This window comes from Pipistrellus hanaki, assembly GCF_964339955.1.
Source record: "Pipistrellus hanaki genome assembly, chromosome: 14".
NCBI classification, from domain to species: Eukaryota; Metazoa; Chordata; class Mammalia; order Chiroptera; family Vespertilionidae; genus Pipistrellus; species Pipistrellus hanaki.
Window position 1 is genome coordinate 18,064,790 of NC_140516.1, and position 24,965 is coordinate 18,089,754.

Sequence of the window (24,965 nt, forward strand, 5' to 3'; positions counted from 1 at the left end):
AACAGTGCTAATACCTTTATTATGGCATAAAGCAATATTTTATACATTAACGCAACTTTATAGTAAAAACATCTTATGTACAATTGTAAAGAAACCACTGCATAGAAATGTAAAAATGGGCTGGATTTTAAAAGTTTGTTAAGTTCATAAATTGGAAAATATTTTCTCTGTAGAAAATAGTAAAAGTGGTAACATTCCCCAGGCTAGCGCAAAAGCCCATTTCAACAGAGCAGTAGCTGAATCACTAGTATACATTTATAAATATAGTCTGAGTTCTAGGATCCAGAAGAGACTTTAGCTTCATTTACTGAAATAGCCATAGCCATGCTTTCCTTAAAATTAAGTTGTGTAAAGTGAAATATCCAATAATGTTCCCCTTATTGATTCAGGTTTGATTATTTTTCTTTAGGCTAATTCCCATCGAGGTTTTAATAAAGGACAAGTACCATGTCCTTTTAATCTGCTTGATAAAGTACCCATTTCTATCTAAACTGTGAAATGTTTTATTTCTTATTAATTATAATCCACAAGGCACATGAGTCCTCTGTCATCAAACACCTTCCCCTAAATTCCTGTGGCTTGACAGGTAGCCATGAGGAACAGGAGGAAAAGTGGCAACATTGACAAGTGGATCAAGAAATAAAAGCCAAAAAAAAAAAAAAAAGAAAAAGAAATAAAAGCCAAGAGCATTTCTGAGAACTGAGAAACATCCGGTCAGGATCCAAAGATGGAACTGAAGCCCAAACAGAAAAAGGACACAGCCTTGAGAATGAGGGTTGAGCGGCTAACTGAGCCCTTTATTGCAAGGTGATCAAGTAAAAGGCCGGTAGATAAAAGACACTAAGTGAGAAAAACCAGGTCCTAGAAAGATTTTAGTTATTCAAAATAATTAAATGAAAACAACATAGGCCATGCAGTTTAACTTCTCCCATCATAGTTTATTCCCTGAGATTCCCAGTACAGAAATTCTAGGAATTAAGGCAAGAAGACAATGCCAATCTTAAGCTCCTAGACCACGCAGGTTTTTCAGAGAAGTAATATTTGAGAACTCAGTTAGCTATCTGGCCAGAGGCTAAATCAAGTTCTCCAAAGCCCTCAAAGCAACAACTTAAAATAATCACATACTTTGTCTCTAAAACCTCCCAATGGAGTAGCAGTTTAATAAAGATTCCTATACTGTGGCTATAGGAATAGGCTTTTTTGAGAAACTAAAAATTCCAGTTTGCCCATAAAACAACCACCAGAAACATTAATGACCCATTAAGTTTCTACCAATTAAAGATACTTTATCTTAACTTGCTCTTCTCTTTGCTCTTAACAGATGTTTCCTTCTTGCATATGAAAAATATTTTCAGTGGTTTGGTTTGGTTTTGATTTTTCAGCAATGCCAATCTCTGCCCCCTATTCCCTTAACTCCTTCTTGGTAAATAGGAAGTATAATAAATTATCATCAAGCCCCATTTACCCGGCCTCCTTACTTATGAAGCTATGGAGCCATCTCATACATTTAGAATTCCTTAGAGACATTTGCTCTCTATTAAAAACATTTTGTTATATATAGAGATATATAAAATCTATGAAGAATTCAATGAAGCACAAATCACCCTATATTGAGAAGCTAAAAATGTATCAAAATGCATAAAATGATGCTAATTGACATATTGTCTATCATATGTATCACTATCCTCCAAATCTATAGCATAGGCTGGCATAAACTTTATTACATCCAAGCTCAGTTTGAAATTTTGCTTCAAAACATCGCTCAGTATTAATTCTCAGAGGACATGTTATAGAATCACATGAGGAATCGTTAGGAGGCGGCTGAGGAGTGCTAATTACAGAACTAAGTGCTTCTCAGATGTTGCATTCTGCATAGGTACTTAGGGAAGAACACTATTCAGAGATACTTTTAAGTATAAAGACTGGTCAACTTAAAAGTATAGGCAGATACACACTTGACTTTATCTTATATAAAAAATGCATTAGAATAAAAATGCAATGAATTCATATACCTTTTCAAAAGGAAAACCTGATACAGAAGTGGCAATAAAGTTATAAATAGCAATCATCAGATGAAGTGATTTAAATGAAGCTTATCTCTCTGGAAGAGATGGGCCAGGGCAAGTAAGTGGTCAGGAAGGAAACACAATGTACTTTTAACTTTGTATGGAAAAAATAAAGTTCAGTTCCATGTTGCCAAACATAGTTCTGTTTTGCCATATAAATAGTCTACTTCAATTACTGACCGAATGCTTTATTAAAACTCCGTTTCTGGCCTTTGTTTTGGAATCTGTTATTTCTGTTGCCGCCTCCTGATCGCTGTCCTCTGAAGTTTCTGCTTCCGTCCCGCTGTCCTCTGAAGTTCCTGCTTCCGTCCCGCTGTCCCCTGAAGTTCCTGCTTCCATCCCGCTGTCCCCTGAAGCCTCGGTTGCCTTCCCGCTGCCCCCGGAAGCTCCCGAATCCTTCCCGCGGTCCTTCCAGCTCCGGTTGCTCCGTGGCCACAGAGAGTTGCCAGCGCCGGGAATCATGCCATTTTTCCTGTTGAGAGATGCTTTTGTTTATTCCTCTTTTATTTTTACTGAATTTGGTTTAAAAAGACATTTTTTGCCCTTTCTCAAAGAGAAAAATTAGACTGATAACCTACGTATTTAAAAGGTCACTGGTCAAAAATACTAACCTTCATGGCCCAAAGGCCAGAGTCACTGAGGGTGGAAAAATAACTTTCAGTATAAAAAGTGCCCTCATATCCTGGCCAGCAAGGCTCAGTGGTTGAGCATCAACCTAAGAACCAGGAGGTAATGGTTCGATACCCGGTCAAGGCACATGCCCAGATTGCGGGCTTGATTCCCAGTAGGGGGCATGCAGGAGGCAGCTGATCAATGATTCAAACATTGATATTTCTATCTTTCTCTCCCTCTCCTTTCTCTCTGAAATCAATTAAAAAAAAATTTTTTTTTAAAGAGAGAAGTAGCCTCCTAGTATAACACCGTCACAGTATAATGTATTCAATTCAATTCAATTACTATAGGTATCCAAGCTGTCAGGCAGTAAAATATAAATATATCTTAAACAAACATGTTTCTCACAGCAGTAGTGAATAAAGAAAGATATAGCAATTAAAAATGTTTATGTAGCCCTAACCGGTGTGGCTCAGTGTACAGAGAGTCGGCCTGCGGACTCAAGGGTCCCAGGTTCGATTCTGATCAAGGGCACATGCCCAGTAGGGGGTGTGCAGGAGGCAGCTGATCGATGTTTCTCTCTCATCGATGTTTCTAACTATATTTCCTCTCCCTTCTTCTCTGTAAAAAGTCAATAAAATATATATATTTTTAAATGTTTATGTAAACCTCGTATAACATATATAGGGGGAGGGGAGGAGTCTGGATATACTCTGTAGAAACGAAAACAGGCAAGCTGACCAAGAAAATGTATAAAAATAAAATGTTAGGAAAGAAAAATCCTAAAATTCTTAATTATCTTTTAGTGAAGGGCCTAGAGCTGTTGTTTCCTTTCCATTATTCTGTATTTTCAATAACAAACATTCTACAATTAAGGTATACTATCTTCAAAATCCAAGAAAAAGAATACCTGTATTTCTGTGACTGCTTCAGTACGGACATCAAAGCAAACACCCTGGAAATCAAAACAAATGCAGTTAATCCAACCTTTGACCTGAATTATAACATGTACATTAAGTAATATACCAAATGACCAGGTATTGTTTTATTAAAAAATATATTTTAAAAAAAGGAATACCACATTTCGCATTAAGGTATTTAAAAATTGTATAACCAGCAAATGCTGTTTATAAATGGCCTCTTTTCTTGGCATCAATAATGTTCTCAAATGCTTGTGTCTTTATTTTCATTTGAATTATCTCTTTGTAACTTTTCATATTTCTTGTTACTGAGATAATAATGGAGAGGAAAACTGTAGAAGGGATAAATATTATGTACCTAAGAAATTTTAAATGCATGAAAAAAATTTTAAGTGCATAGAGTTTGGAGTGTACTAGACTTTTTTCTTGTAAGTGTCCACAGAAATGAAGCCATGAAAAGTAATAAATTTGTCATTATTGAGTCAAAAAAAAGTATTAGTTTTAGGTAAACTTTAGACCAACACCAATACACTATCTCCCAAAGCACAATAGCAAAAAGCTAGGAATACACACACACACCCCCACAAAGATTCAAAAACTATTTAGAACTGAATAGAGATCATTCTTGGCTACTGCACTGTGCTCATCCTCAAGTAACTATTAGCCACATTTACAGCTGAGGAAACAGAATACTGGATAGGATAACTGACTGGTCTAGGGCCCCACAGCTGGTAAACAGAGTAGGTTTGACGACTCTGGTAGTGTGGCTCCAAACCTCTGGTCTAAAACCACTGAAATACACTGCCTTTCATCAGAAAGAGTGTCAACTATTCAAAAGGGCCTAACTAAAAGCAGAAAAATAAGTGACCTATGGTTAATCTAGTTGTTTATAATTCAGTCTCCTATGAAGTTTTCTAAAAAATTAAAAACAGGACACTATATTTAATAATAAGTAGACATTACCTCCAATTAAGTCCTGTGTCTTGGTACCCATTTTTTATACTATATTCAAACTACTGCAACTGACACAGGCATCCCTCCCCACTGGTTGGTTGTAATTCCAACATTTTATGAGGAACAGCCCTTTTACTCAACAATTTACCCACTTATAAACACAGGTAGCATCAGGTACTGATGGATTTTGCCATTTTGGGGAATGTTCATTTACATGCTTACTAAGTATTCAATGACAGGCTCTTACTGGGTATAGAGAGAACTAGAAAACAGTCTTTGCCCTTGAGTAGGTTATACTGTTCTCGAGGCTCTCAGCCAGCAAGCACAGCAAGTAAAATTTACCTGAATAAAGGTAAGCCCTTAGAACTCTGTAGGACAAATACAGATGCCCCCAACTCTGCTGTATGGCCAGGGAAAGCTTCACAGAGAGACCTAAGAGCTAAGCCAAGTCACAAAGAACAGCATGAAGGAAGAAATACCATACACAGTGGGTTCAGCATGCGTGTAGGATGAGAAAAAACAAGGTGTTCTTAGCATTGGAGTAGAGGGGCTGGTGGTGAGGAGGCAGAGATGACGTTAGTAAGGGGGGGTTGAGGGGGAGGAGCCAGCTCATAAAGGATCTTATCCTCTAGGGGAAAGTTGGGACTTTATCCCACACATTATGTGAAGTTAGAGGTAACCAACATGGTCAGACATGAAATGATTTGAAAATAAACCTCATTTGGTTTAGCAGGCCAAGTATAGTCCATGTACCTCTGGAAACCTGAGATCTTTAGGGGGTTCCACAAAGTCAAAATTATCTTTTAAGAATACTGAAATGTTATCTGCCCTTTTCACCTCATTCATTCACAAGGGTACAGTAGAGTTTCCCAGACCCCACACGACATGTGATGATGTTGCTCTGATGACTAACTAAACATGGTATTCTTGTTTTAGAGTCCCAGTTTTAATTTTTAATATGGAAAATAGCACTAGATCTAACCTATATGAACAAAAGCTTTTTGGTGTCCCCAACATTTATTAAGAATGTAAAGGGATCATGAAACTAAAATGTTTGAGAACTGCTGTGCTGATCTGTGTCATTCATTAACTGAGAGCAGGACTCAGAAGAAAGAACACCAATTTTGGAGGGCAAGATTTTAAATTCTGAATGTGAATTATAGAATTCAATTTTAAATATTTTAAGTTGCTTAATAATAAACTCCATCTGAGTGGAGCTGTCAGGGAAGCAGCTGGGTCTTCAAGTCCAGCACTGGCGGCAGGTGGTTCACGATAGATACAGTTGGTGTAGTTGTCCGTGACTCAGTGGAACTGAGGGTCATGGATGGCACTGCCCAGAGGAAACTAGAGTGAAAATACGCAGCATCCCCGAGAACAGGGAGAAACCCCATCCAGTGCTTTACTGCCGCATAAAGCCACTGAACCGAAGCAAGTCACTACAGAGGCCCAGCCTTCCTTACCTCCTTTCCTTTGAGAAAGACCATTCCCTTCACTTTGGAATCAATATCCTCACCCAGTTGCTCTTTAAGTTCTTTCCAAGCATAACTAATGTTTGGCATTTCAATTGAGCACTTCAAGATCATGGTCACAAAGCCCTATGGAGGAAAGGGGAACAAAATTATAGTCTTAAAAACAAACCTAACTGATAAACGCCTGCCCTCATGTTTCTAAAATATTTCTGGAAAAGTTCTCCCTAAAAGGGTATACTGCCCTCTACTCCCCACCAATCATACAAATAAGTACAAGTAAAACTGAGAAACTCTGAACAGATTGGTGGATTGTGCCAAAATCAATAACTCTGTTGTGGTATTATAGTTTTGCAAACTGTTAACACTGGGAGAAACTGGGCATAGTGTACAGGGATCTCACTATATTATCTCTTACAACAACCCGTGAACCTATATTTACCTCAAAAATTTAAAAAAAAGAAGCCAAAAAGCATACCTTCAAAAGTTTCAAGGTATGCTGGACAAATGTATTATGTACATTTATATGTGTATCATATTTTAGGAATTTAAAATTTTGAGATATAATTCATATAACTACAAACTCACTATTTTAAAGTGTGCCACTCAGGGGTTTTTAGTAAGTTCACAAAGTTTGCGAACATCAACACTATCTAAAATTCAGGAACATTTCATCACCCTAAAAAGAATCCCTATGCCCGTGAGCAGTCACTGCCATTTCCTCCTTTTTCAGGGACACTGGCCACCAGTGTTCTACTTCTATGTCTCGATGGATTTGTTTATATACAACTGCCTTCAAGTAAAAGGTAAAACAACTGGGGTAGTCACCAACGTTGAAAAAACTATGTATGATGCCAGATGGGTACTTGAATTACTAGGGGGAATACTTTGTGAAGTATGTTGATTGTCTAATTGCTATGCTGTACATCTGAAACTAATACAAAATAAATTGAATGTTAACTGTAATTGAAAAATAAAATAAATAAGAAGTTGAAACAATTGGAAAGTTTACACTTGATCTTAGCCAAAAGGCCGAGAAGCAATGAAACAACTGGGAAATTTCAATGAAACACTTTCAAATCCGCTCAAACTCCCAATTATAGAGCATCAGCTCTCTGACGGGTCGCTTACCGCCTCCGAGTTGATCAAGGAGCGCTGGTCTACAGATGTGGCGCCTGAAATGTGGGCCAGCGCTGCCGCCAGGGCTTCCACGGCGCCCTTCTCCTCGATCAGCTTCTCTGCTGACTGCTTAAAGTGACTGATGGCAGTGGGAGGCACAGAATCCAAAAACCTATCGTTTGATTGAGAACATATTCGTTAGGAGAAGGATAGAAGTGGACAGATTTCATTTTCTTAATGTATCTTTATTGTCAAAAGTATTACAAATGTCTCCTTTCCCTATTGACACCCTCCACCCTGTGCCTAACAGATTTCATTTTCAAGACAACAACATCTCAAGTAACTTTCTTTTATTTATATTCTAACCCAAATGTCGGTATCCCCAACATTTATTAAGAATGTAAAGGGGTCGCCGAAACCAGTTTGGCTCAGTGGATAGAGCGTCAGCCTGTGGACTGTGGGGTCCCGGGTTTGATTCCGGTCAAGGGCATGTACCTTGGTTGCGGGCACATCCCCAGTAGAGGGTGTGCAGAAGGCAGCTGATCGATGATTCTCTCTCACTGATGTTTCTAACTCTCTATCCCTCTCTCTTCCTCTCTGTGAAAAATCAATAAAATATATTAAAAATAAATAAATGTAAGGGGGTCATGAGATCAAAATGTCTGAGAATTGCTGTGCTGATCTGTGTCATTAACTGAGAGCAGGACTCAGAAGAACGAACACCAATTTTAGTGAAATGAAACGGGGAAGTTTCAATGGAACACTTTCAAATCCCACCCAAACTCGCAATTATAAAGCCGTGGCAGGGAACATACCTGATGGCATCTTTGCTGGAAGCTTTTATGATCTCTGTGGCAGAAGGAACACCTATTCGTTTAAATTTAATTCCCTACAAGAAAATGAACTATAGTTTAATAGACAACATGGCCTCTAAGATTAGTAATCCTCTAATCTTTTATATTTACCAAACATATTATTGCACATTTATAAGAAAAACTTTTCGAGAATGGTTTTAGATTTACAAAGAGTTCCTATACATCATGCACCAAGTTTTCTTTTGTTATTACTGTGGTACATTTATCTCAACTAAGAAACTCAACTGCTGCTTTACTATTAACTCCAGAGTTCACTAGAATTTCACTAGTTTTTCTGTTAATATTCTTTCCCTGTTCCAATATCCAACCCAGGAAACTACATCACATCGAATTGTCATGTCTTCTTAGTCTCCTCTCATCCATGGCAATTTGTTTACTTGTTGTTCATGACTTGGACAGTTTTAAGGAATATTTTGCAGACTGTCCTCAATTTGGCTATCTGATATTTTTCAAATGCTTAGACGGGGGTCCAAGTTTTTTTGGGAAAGAAGACCAGAGATGAAAGCTGCCTCATCACTCTATCAGGGGTACATGCTTATCACTGTCAGCGTTTGCCTGCTTTCGGCACTGTCAGTCTCCCCTGCCCCACCACCCCTATTTTCTTTGTGAGAAATTAAGAGCAGTCCAGCCTGGAGGAGGAAGTACCAATTTCTGTACAGAAGCACTAATCTATCCTTAAATATTTCTGATGTGTTCTCATTGTCTGAAAACTGCCTTTCTGACATAAAACACCCATTATAATTTGTTAAATGTGAAAACAAAACCACTGATTTCAAATGCAGTTATTTCAAAATGGGCCTTATATTGTAGGACAATGAGTAAAATATGTATCTAACAAACTTTGAGTCATGCCCACACACTGGAAATACAACTAATTTCAAGTTAAAATAAAAGCTGAGTAAAGAAACCGAAGGCCGACTTTAGAACTCAACATTTGTTGAAGAAGGCTAAGAACGTAGTTTTACCGCTTTTTGCTCCACTTGCGCCAGCTGATACTCTTCCTTGTGCTGATAAAAGCAGATGCACACCCCAGTCCTTCCAGCTCTCCCTGTTCGCCCAGAACGATGAATGTAGGACTCCACATCCTATTGAAGTAAAATACGTGAGTGACACAAGAAAGAGACAAGGACCTGAGCAGTCTACACAGAGGCAAGAGTGGAGATAAATATGCTGGGGGGATGAGGGAAGAGGTTCCTTAGCATTTCAATTTATATTCAAGTATTATCAAAATAAGCTAACAAAACAGAAACAGACTCTTAAATACAGAGAACAGACTGACAGCTGTCACAGGGAAGGGTGGAGGGGGACTGGATGAAAAAGGTGACAGGATTAAGGAAAAACAAACAAAACAAACCCTCATAGACAATAGAACCAGAGGGAAAGGGGTAGGAGAGGGAAAGAGATAATTGGTGATGGAAGGAGGCCTGACTTGGGGGATGAACATATAATACAATATACAGATGATGTATTTTAGAATTGTACCCCTGAAACCTATGAAATTTTACTAACCAATGTCATTCCAATAAAGCCAATTTAAAAAAAATAATTTAAAGCCCTGGCCAGGCAGCTCAGTTGATTAAGCAGAACCCCAACATGCCAAGATTGTGGGTGCAATCCCCAGTCAGGGAACATATAAAAAGCAACCAAAAGCCACCCGGCCTGTGTGGCCGTTACTGAGCTCCAAACCACGAATCAAGAGGTTGCTGGTTCAATTCCATCGGGGCACATGCGCGGGTTATAGGCAGACCCCCGTCGAAAGCACGCAGGAGGCAGCTGATCAATGTTTCTCTCTCTGAAAATCAATTAAAAATGCGTGTCATATGAAACAACCATGAATAGGTAGAACAGCCAATCCAATGTTTCTCTCTCCTCTTCATCCAAAATCAATTTTAAAATATTAAAGTACTGTGACAATTTTGCAAAACCTCTATAACAATGATCCTTGTCCCAGGGACAAGTCTGCACAAAGCACCAACTGAATAGTGCTGTCCAACAGAGCCCTATGTAATTTCAATCCGTAATTTTCTAGTAACCACACTAAAAAGTAAAATTAAAAGGTTAAATTTAATTTTATTATTTTAACTCGATATACCCAAAAGTTTTATCACTTCAATATGTTACCTATTTAAAACAAGTTATCAAAATGAGAGATATTTTGCAATTCTTTTCTCCTGTCTTCAAAATCCAGTGCATATAATAGAGTTTAAAATAAAAAACATTCCAACCTGTGTTTTACACTTATAGCACACGTCAGAGTAGGTGCATTTCAAGTGTATTCAACAACCCACTGGCTGTGGCTATCATATTGGACAGCACAGGTCTGCAAGCTCATTTAAACAATATCTATGCCACACAATAAGAATTGATGACTTGTGATCACAGTAATCAGGTATTTTTTCCATCCTTTAATCCTGATTTGCCAGTTTGAGGGGAGGTGAAGTGATATGATAGTAACAGGCTCCTTCAGACCGTCTTTTATTAATGTCAAGTACTGTCCACACCATGTAAATTATGCTTCAGGGCCCTCCCTAAGAGGTTCTAATCTCCCCCAAACCCCAGCATTTTAACCATGAAAGCTGCAAGCTTCTTCCCCCTTCTCTATATTCTAGCTCCTGAATTTATCCATCCAACCCCTGCCCCATCCAAGTCCTACCCATGTTCAAAAGTCCAGTTCACAACTGCACTACCTCCAGGGAGCCTTCCAGGACCGACCCTCTAACCAGAAATTGTGTTTCCTACCTCTGGCCAGTGACCACACTTGCACTCAACTGTCAGTTCTGAGGGGAGAGCCTCATAATAAATTAAAATCACCCCTAGCACTCAAGAAACGGCTATTATTAATCAAGTGAAAGTAAACAATACAACTTCCATTTTTAGTACCCAAAAGAAACAACAAAATAAAAATATGAACACTTACCTTTGGTGGAGAACTTTGTATGACCAGGTCAACCTCAGGGATGTCTAATCCACGTGCAGCAACGTTGGTTGCAACCATAACCCCAAAATCACCATTTCTAAAACCTTTCAGGGTGATTTCCCTCTGCTTCTGTGGGATGTCTCCATGTAAGGACTGGGCGTCCTGCCAAAGAAATAAGCTAGCATGAGGATCCAGATCCAACAATACAGGTAATTTTATATCACCAATGGAGCCTGTCAAAGAGATTCATATTTTGGTGCTACTTCTACTGAAAATAATACAAAGTGGAAAGAAAATATGTGCCTTACATGGATAAGATTCAAAACTATTTCCAATCTTTGGTCATTAAATCAAATGCACCCTCCTATACTTACAAGATACAGAACACCTGGTAAGAGTGATCCATCTATTAGCTGGTGTAACCTTGGGTTTAAACCACCTTTTCCTAATCTCTGAGATGAGGCTGGCAGATTAGTGAGCTCTAACATGTATACTCTATTAACTAAAAGATGATTTGTCTGCCTAGTAGGTATAGCTCAGTGGTTGAACACTGACCTGTGAACTAGGAGGTCACAGTTAGATTCCTGGTCAGGGCATATGCCCAGGTTGTGGCCTCAATCCCCAGTATGGGTTGTGCAGGAGGCAGCCAATCAATGATTCTCTCTCATCACTGATATTTCTTCTTTTTTTTCTTTTTAGCAGCCATCAGTCCAGGGTGATAGATGAACGTCATCACTGCACAGAGCGCTCACCTCTCAACATGAGAACATCATGTGGCTGCAGCTTACCCCCACAGCCCACCAGCCTCCCACTCAGCAACCCCACCTGCGGCTTAGAACTACGTGGAATTAGCCAATGGAGGGGGTGGCTCCGCCGGATGCATATCCACCTCTCCAGCACACAATCATCAGAGGCAGAGGGCGGCCTCGGCCTGCAGGTGAGCCTCTCTGAAAACACACATCTCCCCAAAGCACTTGCAAAGCGCTCCCAATAAACGTGGGCCAGTCGAGGTATGAAGTCCAACTAGGCCCAGAAGAGGGCTCCTCCGAGTCCCAAGCCGGCCTAGAGGACCCAGAAACGAGGGGAGGGGAGGAGAGCCCCGCCCAGTGGCGCCTCTCCCTGTGGCTAGGGCCTTTAGTAAATGAGGCCGCCAAAAGAGCTGGGAGCTAAGAGGACACAATGGCGCGAGGCCACCATCTTGGATTGAGCCTTTTTAGCTTCTCTAACTCCCCCCAGGAGCTCTCCCCTCTCGAAAGGGATGCAAGTGATGAAAATAACGACCCAACGAGGCCCCAGCGACCAGGCCATCGCCTGTGGAAGGGGTATCAGGACTCCATATGGCAGGATGGCTGCAGGGAAACGCAGATGGAAATGGATGGTACTGAAGGCCAAATCTTACCTGAGCAAGGCGAACGCGTATGGTGGCAGCAACAGCAACAAAGGAGGCAATCTGCCTTCACTTCCGGTTCCCCGTTTCCCTCCTCATCACTGATATTTCCATCTCTCCCTTTCCCTTCCTCTCTGAAATCAACTCTATATAATAAAGAGCTAATAGGCTAATTAGACCAAACAGCCGACCATCCGGACAAAGCCAGGGCTGCGAGGGCTGGCCGAGGCTGCAAGAGGCTGTGAGAGCCGAGCCCCTTGCACGAATTTCATGCATCGGGCCTTTAGTAAAAATATAAAAAATAGAAGATGCTTCCACCCTAAAGGAAAGGAAGAGGAAGGACCAACCTGCTTCATGGACGAATTCTGAGACAACTCCTGGGCTTCTTTCTTGGTTTCACAGAAGATGATTGTGCGCCCACGAAAACCACTGTACACTCGGATCACATCCCCAATCACTGCTGCTCTTTGAGTCCAGTGGCACTTTATAGCCAGATGCTTAAAAGAGAGAGGAAAAGATCAATTTCATAAAGATACCTGGAACCTGAAATCACCTGCTCACCACTAAGGTCCTGGAAGCAGAATTAAGCCCACCTAGAGCAGACTATACCACCGTTTAGAGAAAAAACTAAACCATGAAAGCAGAGTTCCTGCCATTTCTCCAAAGAGCATCTGACTTCTTTACTTTCTAACGTAACCATGAAAATGTAGGAAAAGAAATACTATTTAGATTTCTACAGGAAATCAAATAACAAGAGAAACGTTTCTATGTTTTATCCTTTCATCCACTTAAAAATGCAATCAGTAGTCAGGTAGGTGCCTGACCCTAAGATGAAAACAGCTTCAACACAAAGCACTAGACTTCTCCTCTGCCCTCTAGTGTTTAAAGTCTAGAGGTAATTTGTTTAGATAATTCAGACAGATTTAGGTTCCAAAAAATTATGAAATCAAGCTACCAGAAGATGAATTTAGAAAACACGGATTCCATATATAAGTCTTTAGCTTGGCTTTTCACATGGATTTGTGTTTATCTAGAAAAAAAGTTAATGTTTGCTAGTCTTCAAACTATCAAAATCAGACAGGGAAAAATGATACACAATTTATTACTAATTCCAGCAACTAAATGAATCATTTACCTCCACAGTTATTGCTGTTTTCTGAGTCCTTTTACCAATCAGGTCCACCTGTTCATATGTAGGCTTCATGTATTTCTTAGCCACATTATATACCCAATGAGGGCAAGTTGCAGAAAAAAGCAGTGTCTGGGGATTGTCTTCTGAATCTGAGGGCAAAAAAGTTAGTATGAATAACCCAAACAAGCCTACATATATTCCACCTAACCCAATTCTTCTAGGCTCCATTCAGCAACCACTAGGCCATGCCAGGCATTAAGACACAAAAATGAGATACAGGTTACCAACAGGCAAATACTGCCTAAATAATTTATGTAAAGAATCTCTGAAATAGCCCTAGCTGGTTTGGCTCAGTGGAAGGAGCGTCAGCCTATGAAGTGAAAGGTCCCAGGTTCAATTCCAGTTAAGGGCACATGCCCAGTTTGCGTGCTCATCCCCAGTAGGGGGTGTGCAAAAGAGCCAATCAATGATTCTCTCATTATTTATTTATGTTTCTATCTCTCCCTCTCCCTTCCTCTCTAAAATCAATAATATATATATATATATATATATATATATATATATATATATATATATTATTTTTTTTTTTTTTTAAAGAATCCTTGAAATAGCAAAAGCACTTGAAACTTATTTGCTTTCTGTCCATTGGCCTTTATGAACCACAAGAAAAATCTGTCCATTATAACAAATCCTACCAAGTGAAAAACACTCTGGGGTGGAATGTGGGGGCAGACTAGAAAATGCCAATGGAAGGAGGGGAGGGAGAGGAAAGGAGACATATGTAATACTTTCAACAATAAAGATTTAAAAAAAACACAAGATACCAATTCAGTGCACTTCCATGTATTTCAAATGGCAGTATAAGCTCATAAAGTTCTTTTTGAGAGCAACTTGATGAAGACTATTGAGGAGCATGAACATTCATACCATTCAACTCCATAATTTCACTTCTGGAAACCTATCCTAAAAAACTAATTCCAAACACTGTGGTGTAAAAAGAAGCTATCTGCACACAAAAAATGTTTGTAAGCAGAATAATTTATATTATCTAAAAATTAAAACACACAGATGGAATTAAATCACAGCACAACCACTTCATGAACTATTATGCCAAATCTGTATATGCACAGTAAGGTTATTGTAATGCACACACACATACTTATATACAATAGCACAAAGTCAGGAAGAAATGTACCAAAAGTTAAGTACATCAAACTGGTAGATGTGAAATCTTCCTCTTTACTTACTCAAATGTCTCCCATTTCTGGTTAATCATGAATTGTTTTTAATTCAAGTTTTCCTGAATAAAATAAGTCATCTTCCAATTTCCTAAAGCTTCATTTAACTCTTAGAAAACTACTTAATCACCACACTCTTTTATCCCTTTTATCAATTCCTTGAACTTGGGGTTTACCTTTCTTGTATGCCACACTTAAAATCTCTTCTACTTGATCAGCAAACCCCATGTCCAGCATCTGGTCCACTTCATCCAGGACAACATGCTTAAGCTTGGTGAGCTCTAGCTTGCCATTCTGTAGGTGGTCTTTGATTCGACCTGGCGTCCCAACCAGGATGTCAATCCCATTCCGCATACGTTCAACTATAGAGAATATAAAGATAAGGTATGCTTGGTTTTTAAGTCCTTTTATTAGGCTGCGGTACCAATCACAAATATTTTTACTCTAAAAATGTTACCAACTACAAGTGGAAAGGACTAAAGATAAAGATGCCAAGACATGCCCCGGCTGGTTTGCTCGGTGGCTGGAACATTCGCCCTTAGACTGAAGGGTGGTGGAATCGATTCCCAGTCAGGGTACATGCCCAGGTTGCGGGCTCCATCCCCTGTGGGAGCTGTGTAGGAGGCAGCCGATCGATGATGTTTCTCTCTCGTCCATATTTCTATCTCTCTATCCCTCTCTCTCTGAAAAATAAAAAATAAAATCAATAAAACCTATTATAAGAAAGGGGGGTGAGGAGGAATAATCTTCAATTTAGAGTTTCTAGTTCCAAGGGTCCAACTGGACTCTGTCCTTGGGCTCAGTAAGATACCTTTACAGCCATTAGATAATCATAGACAATAATACAAAAGTTCTGAGGAGGACACACAGGATTTGACACATCACCAGGCAGGACCATGTTATTAACCAACTTTAAACAATAACCACAAAGGAAACCACCAGATGACTGGACCAGGTTGGGTCTAACAGGGGCATCCAACAATGACTGGCATTTTCCTTTCCTCACTTTTGAATTTACTTACTTTGACCTCCATAGGGAGTTCCACCATAAAAACAAGCCACTGACAACTTTTTTGTGATGTCGCTGAAGTCTCTGCTTACTTGATTTGCCAATTCCCTTGTGGGTGTAAGAACCAGTACCTAGAAAGAAAAAACTAAACTTAATTCGTAACAAGTATTTTCAAAACATTTGTGCTTTGTAAGGTGCTGTGTGTGTGGAAGAATAATATAGTTTCTGACAAACCTACTCAGAAGAAGCAACTGTGATCTCCCCAGTCAGAAGAAAAATGGTTACCAAAGGTGTGGTGCTCCAGGAGGGCTGCACGAAGCAGGCTGAGCCACTGGGCAATGATCCTGGAGCTGCTGGTACTTAAAGAGCAGCATGCCAGGAAAGGAACAACTTGAGCAAGGAGTAACGCTGCTAATAACATTAGCTAATATTTGTGCTTTTACTGTGCCTCAGGCTCGACTAAATGCTTAATATGCAATATTTTCATTTAATTCTCACAAGGTATTGACCTATAATACCTACAATTATATAATTGTATTGTAATACCTACAATGATACACAAGAGTCTTCTAAAACCAAAGGCTAAGAGGAGGCCAAGCCTGGATTTAAATTAAGAACCAGGCTCCAGCCACAGCTGGTTTAGTTCAGTGGACAGAGCATCAGCCTACGGACCAAAGGGTCAAGGACACGTACTGTAGTTGCAGGGTCCTCCCCAGCGTAGGCCCTTGTCAGGGCTCATGCAGAAGGCAATCAGCCGATATGCTTTTCTCACATCAATATTTCTCTCTTGTCTTTCCCCTCTATCTTCCACTCTCCCCAAAAATCAATAAAAATATCCTCGGGCAAGGATTAACAAAAAAATAAATAAAAGAGTCAGGCTCCAAAACCTGTGGCCTGAACCTAAGGCAGAACCAACATGAGGGGCTTTGAACCCTGGAGCAGTCTGACTTGGATGGATCCAGCAGGACCCACAGCACAAAACCACTACAGATCCCCCAGTAAGGTAACAACCTGACACAAATATGACTTAAGAACAACAACCTAACAACAGATACATATTTACTGAATACCCACTACGTGCCAGATGGTATTCTAGGTGCCAGAATAATTCATTTACTGCTGTACTTGCTAACAGCAGTAAACAAATAAATTAATGAGGTGGAAGCATGGTCACAAAAGGCCAGAAAACAAGTGAGGTGCGGCCAGAAATTCAGGTGCAAGAACCTCTAGCCAATGTGATAGCACAGGCATTTTAGTGAAGTAAGGAGGTTGGCCTCTTCACCTCTCTGAGTGTCTCTCCTTCCATTCATGCATCGCCACTAAAAGGGGTTTCTCGCCCTGACCAGGTAGGTCAGTTGCTTAGAGCATCATCCTGATATGCCAAGGTTGTGGATTCAATCCCAGTCAGGGCACATAGAAGAATCAAACAATGATTGCATAAATAAGTGGAACAACAAATTGATGTTTCTGTCTATATATATATATATATATATATATATATATATATATATCCCTAAAATCAATCAATAAATAAAAATGCTCATGTCTTTAAAAAATAAATAAATATAAAAATGCTTTCTCCACTTCAAGTAAAAATGATAGACACTTGACCAAATCCATAAGCCCTAGGGACAATCTAATAGTTTGAAAGAAATATTGTGAACATTAAAAATAATACAGGTGGTCACAACCATGGGATGGATTACAATAATTAAATATATAGGATTTGTGGCCAACACTATAAAAAGATTTTTTAATTGATTTTAGAAAGAGACAGGGAGAAAAGGGAGTGGGGGGGATTGGGGATTGTTTCATTTATATATGCCTTCATTGGTTGCTGCTTGTATGTGACCTGACCAGAGATCTGACCTGCAATCTTGGCGTATTGGGATGATGCTCTAATCAACTGAGCTGCCTAGCCAGGGCTGTGTCCAACACTTTAAAAGAATTATCCAGGTTTACCTGCAGACAGAGACAGTCAATACCCAAAAAAGGCTTTAAGAAGAACCCAATACAAAACAGCAGGCTGTAAACAATGCCCAAGAGATGTTTGCTGTGTTTGCTGGAGCCCTTGAGGTCTGGTCTGAGTTACCTGAGGGGCGCGGCCTCTCTTCCGTTCATGCAGTGCCCCCAGAAGCTTCTCAATCAAAGGGATGGCAAAGGAGAAAGTCTTCCCAGTTCCTGTCCGCGCCTGTGCAATTAGATCTTTTCCACTATACACATGGTGAAATGTTTTCGCTTGTATAGGAAACAGGAAGGTCACCCCACGGGCTGTAAACAAATTAACCATGTTATCTGACATTGCAGTTCTTAAAGTATCAGCCATACAGGAGGAGGAATTCTTCTCAACATCTACAACATCAGGTTCAGTTATATGCTGGTGGTGAAGAAACTATAATACCTGACTGAAAAATATCAACATACTTTAAAGCACCGAATTACAGTAACTAATTATTATTTTAAGAGTTTAAGTTGCTTGTCATGAAATGTCATCCACAGGTCAGTATAGGTGAGAATCAGAAGCTTTGCAGTCCAAGTGCAGACTGCAGCACCTGGTTCAGAAAACACCTAGCTGGGCATCTGAGCCATCTGGCTCATTCACAGGCACACTGTGCTAAGATGAATTCTAAGCCAGGCTGGTATATTAACCTAGAGATACTTCAAAAAATGGAAGAGGATTAAAAAATATATATATTAACATGGTATCAACTATTTAATTGCAGCAGCACTATCTGAATAAATTTTAAGTCAACAAAGGCCATCACTATATAGATCTATTTCATTATATGGCTGCACATAAGAACATTTTCTAGTTCCTTTCAACAAATACAATGGAGTGCCGAAACCGGTTTGGCTCAGTGGATAGAGCATTGACCTGCGGACTTAAAGGTCCCAATTTCGATTCCGGTCAAGGGCATATACCTTAATTGGGGGCACATCCCCAGTAGGGGGTGTGCAAGAGGCACCTGATCGATTATTCTTTCTCATCTCTCATCGATGTTTCTAACTCTCTATCCCTCTCTCTTCCTCTCTGTAAAAAAATCAATAAAATACTTTTTTTTTTTAAATACAGTGGAGTACTTCCAAATAATATGTTCTAATGTATACAATATTCTAAGAATATTACCTTTGAGAAGTTTAATAGTTTCTTCAGATATGGGGAAATTAGAGAAAGCGCCTTCTTTTTGTTCCACAGATATTTCCTATCAAGTAAAGGGCCACAGAAAGAAATCAGTAACTTTACTCCTACAGGTTAATACTGAGAAACCTTCTGAGAAAGAAACCAAATAACTTATTCTAACATACCTTTCTCAATCAACCCAAAAGACACAAAACCTTATAGGTAAATGAAGGTCTAAAAATAAAATAATCTATAAAACCCTAGAAGAAAATTCTGTAGCAAATTTATAGCATACATATACTATGTATGGCTACTGAAGGTAGAATCAGTCTCAACTAAGAACTATTCCATAGCCATTCTGAACAACTAAAAGATTGCACAGGTCTAAGCCCTTTTCCACACCAACATCTCCCATACATCCCAGAAAATAAGGACCAAACAGTGGCATTGATAGTAAAAATCTGAATGCCCAACACATTGGGCAAATTAAATGCCCAATAATCATGTGAATTTCTGAAAATTTAAGTGATGGATTATGTAACCGTTAAGAATATTTAAATCTTTTTAGTTAACAATAAATAATTAAAATAAATTAAATATTTAGCAAGTGGGGGAAACGCTAATATAAACGTGGAAAAGTCTGCCGAAACCGGTTTGGCTCATGTCGGCCTGGGGACTGAGGGGTCCCGGGTTCGATTCCGGTCAAGGACATGTACCTTGGTTGCTGGCACATCCCCAGATGAGAGTGTGCAAGAGGCAGCTGACAGATGATTCTCTTTCATCAATGTTTCTGACTCTCTATCCCTCTCTCTTCCTCTCTGTGAAAAAAATCAATATATTAAAAAAAATTTTTAAAATAAAAAATAAAAAAGTGGAAGTCTGGATACAATACTGCATATAGTAAATCCTAATCTGATTAAAAAATAATTCCATATATAAAGTACAGCAAGGAAATACCAAAATCAACATGTTATTTCTGTACCCGAAAAGTGCTTAATATTCACTGAATTACTGAATGCAGAAATTCTAAGGAAACTTTTAAAAGTAAATTTCTATATTTCCTAAATTCTCTAGATCCGTGGTTGGCAAACTGCAGCTCGCAAGCCACATGCAACCCTTTGGCCCCTTGAGTGTGGCTCTTACACAAAATACCACGGCCTGGGCAAGTCTACTTTGAAGAAGTGGCGTTAAAAGAAGTTTAAAAAATTTGGCACTCAAAAGAAATTTCAATCATTGTACTGTTGATATTTGGCTCTACTGACTAATGAGTTTGCCGACCACTGCTCTAGGTCATGTATTATTTTTTAATAATCAAAAAAATCCTTAAATGTTGATCATGACCTATAAACACAAAATTGTTTATTAAATTAGAATTTTTCTTTCCTGAGATTCTGAAAGCTATCAGAATTAGTTTCCAAGCAGATTTATTTAATCATCCTGCTCAACTCAAATTAGTTAATAGCCTAAAGAGACTTACAATCCTACTTAGGGATTTGGTGAAACCCCTAAAGAATCAAGGGCCTATTTGCATGACTACATCCCTCCTGTTGATTTCTGATTTGCAAATAAGCTGAGGGTGTCTGGAGAGATTTTCCCCCCAAACTTCAACAGATCTGCTTATTTGCAAGGAGGCATTCTGAATGCGGGCTCAATGGACCTCATGAAGTGCTAACAAATCAAATTTCCTCCCATTATTAAGTAGGTAGTGATTACCTACTAATTTATCTGAAATGATACATATCTGAACCTTACCTGCTCCAACTCACTGTTACTTTCTTCACTGGCTGCTTCACTGGAGTTAGAGTCAAGTACAGAATGAGAGAATCCATTCTGTAGTTTGGGGCTTTTCTCCCCAATTTCTCCATTCATTTCCTTTTTCTTCATCTTCTTGGGCTTAGGAGCATCCACTTCTTCTTCAGAAGGCTCCTCATTCTTTACTTTTTTGATTTTAGAGGAAACTTTCTTTTCCACGGGCTCCTTCGTTTTTTTTGCACTTTTGATTTTAGGAGAAATCACATCACCTGGAGATGGCTCCTCGTTCTTTTTTGCCTTTTTGGGTTTAGCTTCATCCTGAGATGGCTCCTCATTCTTTTTCGCCTTTTTGGGTTTAGCTTCATCCTGAGATGGCTCCTCGTTCTTTTTTGCCTTTTTGGGTTTAGCTTCATCCTGAGATGGCTCCTCATTCTTTTTCGCCTTTTTGGATTTAGGAGAATTCATGTCAACCTCAGAAGGCTCTGCTTTCTTTTTAACTTTTTTAGCTTTGGGGGAAATAACTTCTTCCTTTTCTTCTGCTGTCTCTTCAATCTTATTAGATTTTGACTTCTCTTTTTTACTTTTCTAAAAAAAAAATCAATAAAGACAATACAAACATTGCACAAAGCATCTGATATATCAATTCAGGATTACTCCAAGATTACACAATTATGAAGAAAACAATTTGAGGGCATTTTTCAACATTTGTACTTCCACCTTGCAGTAAAGCAAAAATCAAACAGTATGCTTTCTAGTACTATTAGCTATATGGACATAAAAATATAGCAATAAATTCATTCGCTTGGAAGAGAATGCCTCTTACTAACTACTCAATTCATGTTGGTCAAACAAGTTGTAAAATAAAATTTTCACAAAGTATGTGGGGTGGCTCATGCTCCCACAGGCTCTAAACTAAATAAACTATAGCAAATGACCAAGTAATTCTGATAAAAGTAATAAGGCCAGCCGAAACCAGTTTGGCTCAGCGGTAGAGCGTCTGTCTGCGGACTGAAAGGTCCCGGGTTCGATTCCGGTCAAGGCATGTACATTGGTTGCGGGCACATCCCTGGTGGGGGGTGTGCAAGAGGCAGCTGGTCGATATTTCTCTCTCATCGGCGTTTCTAGCTCTCTATCTCTCTCCCTTCCTCTCTGTAAAATATCAATAAAATATATTTTTTTTTAAAAAAAGAAATCTGCTTGTGATAGAGATTTCTGTTAAAAAAAAAAAAAAGTAATAAGGCCATATATATCCATGGGTGGAATATAGACTCTTCTTTCTTAGAATTCATGTACAGGTAAAACAAGGACTCATAACATCTGCCTTGCCTACCTCACAAATTCAAATGAATTTACAGAGACACTTCATGAACCAAAATGCTATAAAAACTCACAATCTATCAATATCACCCCAGGTGTAAAAAAGATGAACCCAATTTAAAGAGGATGTGGGGGTGAAGCACAAGTCACAAGGGTCTGGAACGTGTGGAACCTCAAAACCAAATCAGACTATGGCTCCTACCTGAAGTGTCTGACCCTCTCCAGCGTTTCCTATTACTGAATATTACTTAATTACTCAGTATTACTGAACACAATCAGACAGTCTGTTAAAACCTCTCGGTCAGAGCCCCGGGACAATCCCTGAAGTACAGAGCTGAATCTGCCTCCCTGAAACTTCAGATGTGGCCTCTGCTCTCAAACCCTTCCAACATGCCCGTCCTTCAGACTCCTGGAAAACAGCCTGTTCCCCCTCTCCACGACTTCAGCTCTGAATAAAGTCAGTCACCTTGGTTCTACCAAATCAGAGTGGATTTCCCATCCCCGTTGGTCTCCTTTGGAATAGAAAGGAGTTTGGTCATGTCCCTCCCGACCTGAGCATCCCTCAGCTGAACACGATCACTGGGGCAGTGACAGTGCAACAGTGCAGTGTGAAGGCATGCCTGGGCTCCCTACAGGGCCAGAATATTGCTGTTGTAAACGCTGCCAAAAAAAAAGCCGAAAAACAGCAAGAAAATATCTAAACCGTATTCAATATTCAATACAAGTTCTGGGACAATCTTTATTCCCACTGACCTTATCTCAGACTCGGTCACAATTCAATCACTATCTAAGAAAGTAACATCCAGGAGGCAGCAGGCAACTGCCGGCCACTCTCAGAAATCCGGTGCGCAGTCAGCACCACCACAGACAGGACTAGGCATCCCAGCGGGTGATCTGGTCAACAAGCATCCAGAGGCATGGCACTGCAGGACTGCAGTTTCTAAGGGCTGCTTGCCGGGAAACCAGACCTCCCTCAGGAGGAAGGCGGCCCCGCGGACGCCGCCCACGTGTGCAGGTGGGTTCCCTTCTCGCCGGTTTAAAGCGCCAGGCCCTCCCTCGCCTTGACTTACAATTCCCTCCGCGCACGCACTGGCCGGGAGTCAGGTCTGAGCTTGAGCACAAAACGTGGGGGCCTAACCTTCCAACGCGGGGCACCGGGTGCGGGGCACCCAGGTTCCGGGACCACGTGGGACACCGGGCCCTCCCCGCAGCTCCGATCGGTCCCGGCCCGGCCCGGGGGCAGAACTCCCGCAGCGCGGCGGCGCGCCCACCGCCCCCCGCCCCCGGAACGCGCTCCCCTCAGACGCCCCTCGGCCGAGACCCACGCGGGTCCCCTGACAAGCCGGGTCCGCGCCGCGCTCCCAGCCGGCGTCCCCCTCCCCTCCCCGCCCCAGGTCCCTCCGCGCTCGGTGGCACCTTCTCATTCTTTGTCGCCATCTCCACTTTCCCCATGGCCGCGTCCGATTCCAAATCTGCGTCACTGAGGAGTTTCCCCGGCATCCTTCGGCACGAGCGGTGCAGGCAGGCCGATCTCGTCCACCGCGTGGAGAGGAAGAGACGGCCCGAGCCCGTGGGTCCACCCAGCTGTCGTCACTTCCGGTGGCGAAGCTGTTTCCCCCGGAAGGAGAACACGTTCCCGGAAGCAGTGAAGATGCGGCCGGGAGGCGGGGCCCCACGTGGTGGTTTGGAGCGCCAGCGGCTCAGTGCCTGGGCGCTTTGAGTTTATTGCGGCATCTGGACTCGGAGGTGCCTACTGTAGGCTAGAACTGGAAGGAGCACAAAGGTTGGCTTTGTATTTTTTTTTAATATATATTTTTTAAATATATTTTTATTGATTTCAGAGGGGAAGGGATAGGGGAAAGAGAGATTTTGAAACATCGATGAGAATCATTGATCTTCTGCCTCCTGCACAACCCCAGTCATGTGCCCTTGACTGGAATCGAACCCAGGACGCATCAGTCTGCAGGCGGACGCTCTATCCACTGAGTCAAACCAGCTAGGGCTTTAAAATACTTTTTAAAATATATTTTTATTGATTTCAGAGAGGGAGAGGGAGAGAGAGGAACATCAGCAATGAGAATCACTGGCCAAAACCGGTTTTGCTCAGTGGATAGAGCGTCGGTCTGCAGACTGAAAGGTCCCAGGTTCGATTCCGTTCAAGGGCATGTACCTTGGTTTCAGACACATCCCCAGTAGGGGGTGTGCAAGAGGCAGCTGATCAATGATTCTCTCTCATCGATGTTTCTAACTCTCTATCCCTCTCTCTTCCTCCCTGTAAAAAAATCAATAAAATAGCCAAAATCGGTTTGGCTCAGTGGATAGAGCGTAGGTCTGCAGACTGCAAGGTCCCGGGTTCGATTCTGGTCAAGGGCATGTACCTTGGTTGCGGGCACATCCCTGGTGTGGGGTGTGCAGGAGGCGGCTGGTCGATGTCTCTCTCTCATCGATGTTTCTAGCTCTCTCTCTCTCCTCTCCCTCTCTGTAAAAAAAAAAAAATCAATAAAATGTATTTTTAAAAAATAAATAAATAAAATAAACAAATGTGAATTTGTTATTCAAATGTCTAATGCCGAAAGTAATAAAACTTTTTTTTACTAATTCAAAAACTGAAGATCAGGGCAACTGATTCAAGTTCATAAAGCTGTGCACAGGGTACCAAACTGGAGGCTCTGAATGGCCAAAAAGTGGCACCTTGACGTTCTGGGCTCTATGAGGAAGGAGCAGAGTAAGGGAAGTGGCTGAATGAAGCCCAAGGCCAAGAATTTGGTGAATTTGTCCTGCCTGTTCCTTCCAGAAGATATGGAAAGCTCTGATTGAATCTTTTTAGGACCTGCCTCGCTTTCCCTGTTACTAGGAAGCCAGCCTTTAGCAAGTGGATGCCTTAAATCAGGGGTCTTCAAACTACGGCCCGGAGTCTGATCCGGCCCTCCAGGTTTTTTGGGCAGTGAGCGCAGCCAAGGTGTTATAGTAGGAATTAATAGTTCATATTGTCCGGCCCTCCAGCTCTCTGAGGGACCGTGATCTGGCCCCCACTTTAAAAAGTTTGAGGACCCCTGCCTTAAATACATCTTTATCCTGCT

The 24,965-nt window shown here is 40.7% G+C and overlaps 1 protein-coding gene across 1 annotated transcript; it reads right to left on the reverse strand.

Annotated features, from left to right (window-relative positions):
- Positions 1-23,484, reverse strand: DDX21 (DExD-box helicase 21). The gene is made up of 15 exons (XM_084904258.1): positions 23,302-23,484; positions 20,569-21,153; positions 18,823-18,898; positions 17,788-17,966; positions 15,709-15,826; positions 14,863-15,048; positions 13,452-13,597; positions 12,664-12,813; positions 10,930-11,091; positions 8,978-9,097; positions 7,953-8,026; positions 7,150-7,309; positions 6,013-6,147; positions 3,589-3,633; positions 1-2,538 (listed from the first exon to the last, which is right to left on the reverse strand). The coding sequence occupies exons 1-15, from the start codon at positions 23,383-23,385 to the stop codon at positions 2,239-2,241; spliced, it is 2,520 nt and encodes an 839-aa protein (XP_084760384.1). The 5' UTR covers positions 23,386-23,484; the 3' UTR covers positions 1-2,238.
- Positions 23,485-24,965: the final 1,481 nt, after the last annotated feature.

Coding starts and splice junctions, on each gene's coding strand:
- DDX21 (XM_084904258.1), bottom strand. CDS start 23,385: ATGCCGGGGAAACTCCTCAGTGACGCAGATTTGGAATCGGACGCGGCC. Junction 15,827..17,787: donor AGAGAGGCCGCGCCCCTCAG/GTAACTCAGACC, acceptor TTTTCTTTCTAG/GTACTGGTTCTTACACCCAC. Junction 8,027..8,977: donor CGCAAGTGGAGCAAAAAGCG/GTAAAACTACGT, acceptor ATTTTCTTGTAG/GGAATTAAATTTAAACGAAT.